Here is a 7500-nt window from a genome sequence, read left to right as displayed (position 1 = left end):
TACCGTAGACCTTGAGAGACTCCCTCACAACCTTTCCCAGCTCCCATCCCTGCCTCCCACTTTGTATATACAGTATATATATTCATGTTTGCATTAGCATTGTATGTATCCTGAAGATGTCTAAATAGACGAAAGCACTCGTTCATCATTTTATTATTTTCCTTTGTGGTTTTTGCGCATATTTAGAATCACGAGTTCCTGTGATTTCTCATGCATACGTGTGTGCATATACATATATATATATATATATATATATATACATATGTATAAATGTATGCATATACATATATACGAGTAATTATGTTTATATATATATATATATACATATATATATACATATATATATACATATATATATACATATATATATACATATATATAAACATATATATACATATATATATGTATATATATGAATACATACACATCCATATATATATATGTACATATATATATATATATATATATATATGCATGTATATGTATATGTATATATATATAATTATTCATATATATGTACATATACATATATATTTATGTATATACAAAATAATACATATATATTTATGTATATACATATATATATATACATATATATATATATATATATATATGTGTGTATATATATATATATATACATACATATACCAAGGCTTTTTCCCCCTTGCAAGGGAGGTAGCCAAAAAGAAAAAGACATAAGATCATTCCCACCCATTCCATTCCTGACTACACTCCACACCCCTCCACCCTCCCTCTTATCTTTGAACCTCCTGGATGACGGGTCATTCCTGCACCTTGTCCACTGCCCTGGGTCACAAGCAGTGTCACAAGACACAGCGCATCCACAGCAAGGCCGCTTCATTAAATCGGCGACCCCTCCCCTCTCCGTCCCCCCATGCATAAAAAAAGAAGACGGGGAGAAATTCCTTCGGGCTGCGTCAAATTTTGCTCACACATACTACTTCACCCCCCATCCCCCCGTCCATTCCACCTCATGCATCACATCATCCATATACAATCATTCTCTATTCACCCCTGTCTTCTGTCCTCTCCCGTCCTTCCTCAACAGACATTCCCCTCTTCCCCAAAGCCCCCTTCACCCCATCCATCCACCTCATCCTAGGACGTCACCTCATGTTCACTCCCTCCACATCTGCCTTCCATACCTCTTTTACTAGTCTTTCTTCACTCATTCTTTCCATGTGTCCAAAACCATCCCAATACTCTTTCATCAACCCTATCTCCCAACTCCCTTTCCACCCCCGGTCTCCTCCTCACCTCCTCATTTCTCACTCTATCTATCCTAGTAACCCCCATCATATTTCTCAGACACCTCATCTCAAACACATTCAAACTCCTTCTCTCTTCCTCTCTCATGTTCCATGTTTCTACCCCATACAGTGCTGTTGGCACAATCACTCCTTCATACAGTCTCCTCTTAGCATCCATTCCCAAATGTCTATTCCTCATTACACTCTTCAATCCACCAAGGCATTTACTCACTTCTCTCAATCTACATTCTACCTCCACCTTCACTCCACCTTTTCCTGCCACATTTGCACCCAAGTATCTAAAACTATCCACTTCCTCCAGTCGCTCTCCCTTAATGCTCACTTCCAGTCTACTGCCACTTTCACCCCTTTTACATCTCATCACCTTACTTTTACCCACATTTATCTTTAGCTTTCTTCTATCACATACTCTCCCAAATTCTGTCACCAACTTCCTCAATCCCTCATCCGATCCTGCCACAAGCGCAGTGTCGTCAGCAAACAACAGCTGGCTCACCTCCCACTTTTCTCCATTTTCTTTAACCATCTCCAATCCCTGACCCACTACCCTTGCATTTACCTCTCGCACAACTAGGTAAATACACACACACACACACACACACACACACATACACACACGGTGGTCCAAGTTCGAATCCCGCCCAGGTGTCTGAAATAATTTCAGTATTGCTGCGCTGCGAGTCGTTACTCCAACTCTAAGGGGCGAGGGTTTGCTTCGTGAGAATTGTTAGATTCTAACTGATGGAGTGCACTGACCTTCGCCAGGTTAAAGTAAACGGAGGGGAGGATGGGGGAGGCGGGGGGGGGCGGGGGGGGGTTGTCAACACGGTACACTTGATTACACCACACAATTAATCCCATAACCTTTTCGTTATCGAGTGAGGGGGTGTCACGGAAATGGACAGAATTACCCGACAGAGAGATGTTATCCGGAATGGAAGGCGTTAACGTAGCTTGCCTCCGTTGCTAACAGGGATTTAACACCGAGACGAATAAAAATGGGTGGCGCCAACCAACCGATATGGAAGAATTTATCATTTGTCTGTTTGATTCTCATTTATCATTAGTTATATGTAAATTTATCATTATTTACTATTTACCTGTTTGTTTATTATTTAACTGTACCAATGCATTTGTTTATGTATTTTATTTGATATTTACATTATCATAGTTTTTATTTATCTATCATTATTATTATTTTCGCATCCGACCTAGATATGGACCAAAAGGTCTCCTGTCGGCATGCTCCGCCTTTGTAATCCTTTGTAAGTTGAACAGCCAGGGTGACATAACGCATCCTTGACGAAGTCCCACCTTTACCTCGAACCACTCACTCTCTCCATTTCTAATCCTGACACAATCTCTACTACTCTCATAAAAACTCTTGACAGCTCCTAGAAGCTTTCCTCCTATCCCATATATCTGCATAACCTCCCACAGTGCCTTTCTGTCTACCCTATCATAAGCCTTTTCCAGATCCATAAAAGCCAAAAAAAAAATCCTTCCCCTTTCCTATAGCTTTCTCACATATTTGTCTTACCACAAAGATCTGATCTACACAACCTCTACCCGTCCTAAATCCACACTGTTCCTCACCAATTACTCCCTCTGTTCCTCTCCTAATCCTCTCAATCAAGATCCTCCCATAAGCCTTCCCAACTACACTTAACAAGCTAATCTCTCTGAAACTACTACATTCACACTTGTCCCCTTTTCCCTTGTAAAGTGGAACTATACAGGCACTCCTCCAATCCTCCGGCACTCTACCCTCTCTCCAGCAAACATTAAATAACCTCACAAGCCAGCCCACCATCACTGTACCTCCTTTTTTTAAACATTCTGCATGGCATCCATCCAGACCAGGTGCCTTACCTGCTTTCATCATCTTAACAACTGCCTTCACTTCATCCTTCCTTATTTCTCCTCCATTTTCCTCACTCATCCCTCTCATTTTCTTAGCATTTCCCACTGCAACTATCTTTCCCTCCCTATCCTCCTTCACATTTAGCAACTCCCTAAAATATTCTGCCCATCTTCCCCTTACTGCCTTCTCTTCCATTATCATCTCTCCATCTGCACCTTTTACCTTTTCTTCTCTACTTGATTCGCCTCCTCTTCCTCTCTTAATTTCTTTCCAAAACATCTTTTTATTACTTTCAAAATTTTCTGTCATACTCTTACCCCACTTCACATCTGCTCTCCTCTTTGCCTCCTTTATCTTTTGTTTTACTTCTCTTTTCTTTTCTTTGTACCTCTCATATGACTCCCTCGTCCTATTTTGTAACCAATCTGTGAAAGCTCGCTTCTTCTCTTGTACAACCTTCTTTGTTTCCTCATCCCACCATTCACTACCCTTCCTTCTATTTCCTCCTGTCCTTCTTGTCCCACACACCATCCTTGCACACTTTATGACTCCCTCCTTGAACCATCCCCACTCCTCCTCCACACCTAGCTCTACTCTATCCTTCACTCCTCATTCAGCTTCTTCTTATACTCCTTCTTTTCCTTTTCATTTAAAGAGTTCACTCTAAGCACCTCCCTACCTTTTGTCCCTTTCCTCTTTCTCCATCTATCATCCACTCTCAACTTACCTTCCACCAAAAAATGATCTGATATTCCCCCACCCTCTCCCCTTAGCACATGTACATCCTTAACTCTTCCTATCATAATCCTATTTACCACTACATAATCCATTAGCGCTCTATCTACCACCCTCCCATCCACCACCCTCTCCCATGTGTACTTATACTTGACTTTCTTCCGAAACACTGTATTTGCTATCATCAACTCTCTTTCTAGACACATTTCCACCATCAACTCTCCACTACGATTCTTTCCTGGAACTCCACATTTCCCAACCACTCCATCAATTGGACCATCTCCTACCCTAGCATTAAGGTCTCCCAGTACTATTACATTGACATTTCTCCCTAAATCCTCTATGCACTCATTTAAATCTATCCAAAAGTCCTCCACTTTGTGTGGGGATCACATACTACTGGCATATATCACATTCTTGGACGGATCAGGGTCTTGAGTATTATTATCATCATCATCATCATTATTATTATTATTATTATTATTATTATTATTATTATTATTATTATTATTATTATTATTATTATTATTATTATTATTATTATTGTTATTATTATTATCATTATTACTATTATTATTATCATTATTATTATTATTATTATCATTATTATTATTATTATTATTATTATTATTATTATTATTATTATTATTATTATTATTATTATTATTATTATTATTATTATTATTATTATTATTATTATTATTATTATTATTATTATTATTATTATTATTATTATTATTATTAAATTAAATCAGCGACCCCCCCTCTCCGTCCCCCCATATAAAGGAGAGGATGGGGAGGAATCCCTTCGGGCTGTGTCAAAATTTTGCTCACACACATTACCTCACATTCCACCTCATGCATCACAACATCTTCCATATATAACCATTCTCCATTCACCCCTGTCTTCTGTCCTCTCCCGTCCTTCCTCAACAGACATTCCCCTCTTCCCAAAGCCCCCTTCACCCCATCCATCCACCTCATCCTAGGACGTCACCTCATGTTCACTCCCTCCACATCTGCCTTCCATACCTCCTTTACTAGTCTTTCTTCACTCATTCTTTCCATGTGTCCAAACCATCCCAATACTCTTTCATCAACCCTATCTCCCAACTCCCTTTCCACCCCCGTTCTCCTCCTCACCTCCTCATTTCTCACTCTATCCAGCCTAGTAACCCCCATCATACGTCTCAGACACTTCATCTCAAACACATTCAAGTTCCTTCTCTCTTCCTCTCTTATGTTCCATGTTTCTGCTCCATACAGTGCTGTTGGCACAATCACTCCTTCATACAGTCTCCTCTTAGCATCCATTCCCAAATTTATATTCCTCATTACACTTTTTAATCCACGGAGAGGGGGGTCGCCGATTTAATGAAGCGGCCTTGCTGTGGATGTGCTGTGTCTTGCGACACTGCTTCTGACCCAGGGCAGTGGACAGGGTGCAGGGATGACCCGTCATCTAGGAGGTGCTAAGATGGGAGGGAGGGTGGAGGGGTGTGGAGTGTTTTCAGGGATGGAGTGGGTGGGAATGATTTTAAGCCTTTTCCTTTTTGGCTACCTCCCTGGTAACAGGGAAAAAACCTTGGTATATGTATGTATGTATTATTATTATTATTATTATTATATATGTATATATATATATGCATATATATATATATATATATATATATACATATGCATGTATATATATATATGTATATGTATATATGTATGTATATAATTATTCATATATATGTATATATACATATGTATTTACGTATATACATATTTATACATATATATATATATATACATATTTACATATGTACATGTATACATATATATATATATATATATGTATATATATATATATATATATATATATATACAGTATATACTCCACTCTGTGTGGAGATCACATGTTACTGACATATATTTCATTCTTGGACGGATCAGGGTCTTGAGTATTATTATTATTATTATATATATATATGTGTATATATATATATATATATATATATATATATATATATATATATATATATATATTTTTGTCATCTCTCAATCCATAAAGTGAAACGCTATTTCAATCTTCTGCAGTAGTCCGTTCGTTTCTTCTATAATCCTGCTGATATGCCTGTCAGCTCACAGGTTGTTATTCACCAACACTCCCATATTTTTCTCCTCTTTTCCTTTTGTCGTGGGTTTAATTCCCAGGGAATAGTTTAAGGAAGGTCTTTTGCCAATATTGCCCATTTCCAGTACTTTGCATTTTTTGGTATTGATCTTTATTTACCATTCTTGGCCCCATGCAAAAATAGTGTCTAGACAGTCTTGCAACAGTCTGACGTCCTCTTCGTTTTTTACTTTCCTCATATTTTTTTTGTGTGTGTACATATTTATAAATATGCATAATAAATTATATATATAACTGTTCATAAAATCTATACAACAGATAAGCCATAATAAGCGCCATTAGAACGAAATAAAGTCATATAGATGTACGTGATATGCATCTTCTTTTTTGTATGGTTTGCGAGCGTTGTCTAGGCTATGTAATATTCTTAAGAAATTTACTTACTGTGTGGGATCACGTCTGAAGGAAGAACGAAGAAGGAGTTTTGATGTTGTGCCAACCCTGTAGAGTGTAGACAATCCTGTTGCAGCCTAGACTCAAGACTCAATGAGCGGCCGACGACGAGCGATGATCCTTTTATAGTCCTCTGCCACGCTGTTGTCACTTGGGTCACGAGTTTGTGATATGATAATCTATAAGTATGGGACAACCGACCGCTAGCTAGGCACTGCTTAGTTCTTTTGTTATTTTGCAAAGAAGGATGTTGGATGTTGTGGGTTTAGATACACACATAATTCTATATATGTATGCATACATTATACGATTGTATTTATGAACGTATACGTGTATACAAATATGCTTGCATGTATACATGTACACAAACACACACAAATATATATATATATATATACATATATATATATATATATATGTATATATATATATACATATATATATATATATATATATATATATTGGATAGTTTTAGATACTTGGATGCGAATGTGGCAGGAAAGGGAGGAGTGGGAGTGGAGGTAGAAAGTAGATTTAGAGAAGCGAGTAAATGCCTTGGTGGATTAAAAAGTGTAATGAGAAATAGACATCTGGGAATGGATGCTAAGAGGAGGCTATATGAAGGAATGATTGTACCAACAGCAATGTACGGGGCAGAAACATGGAACATGAGAGAGGAAGAGAGAAGGAGTTTGAATGTGTTTGAGATGAAATGTCTTAGAAGTATGATAGGGGTTACTAGGCTGGATAGAGTGAGAAATGAGGAGGTGAGGAGGAAAACAGGGGTGGAAAGGGAACTGGGAGATAGGGCTGATGAAAGAATATTAGGATGGTTTGGACAAATGGAAAGAATGAGTGAAGAAAGATTAGTAAAAGAAGAGTGGAAGGCAGAGGTGGAAGGAGTGAATATGAGGGGGCGTCCTAGAATGAGATGGATGGATGGGGTGAAAGGGGCATTACAAAAGAGAGGAATGTCTGTAGAGGAAGGACGGGAGAGGACAGAAGATTTGAGTGAATGGAGAGGGGTTGTGTATAGA

General features: G+C 38.1%; 1 protein-coding gene across 1 annotated transcript in view; it reads right to left on the bottom strand.

Annotated features, from left to right (window-relative positions):
- Nucleotides 1-7500, bottom strand: part of LOC143041581 (carboxylic ester hydrolase-like) — a 40489-nt gene that overhangs the window by 28390 nt on the left and 4599 nt on the right. The window contains exon 2 of the mRNA XM_076213592.1: nt 6455-6642. Within this exon, the coding sequence (XP_076069707.1) occupies nt 6455-6642 (188 nt within the window). The remainder of the gene's footprint in view (nt 1-6454; nt 6643-7500) is intronic.

This window comes from Oratosquilla oratoria, chromosome 31 (genome assembly GCF_046742065.1).
Source record: "Oratosquilla oratoria isolate Oo_2021 chromosome 31, ASM4674206v1, whole genome shotgun sequence".
Taxonomy (NCBI): Eukaryota; Metazoa; Arthropoda; class Malacostraca; order Stomatopoda; family Squillidae; genus Oratosquilla; species Oratosquilla oratoria.
This window is presented reverse-complemented; position numbering and strand designations above follow the sequence as displayed.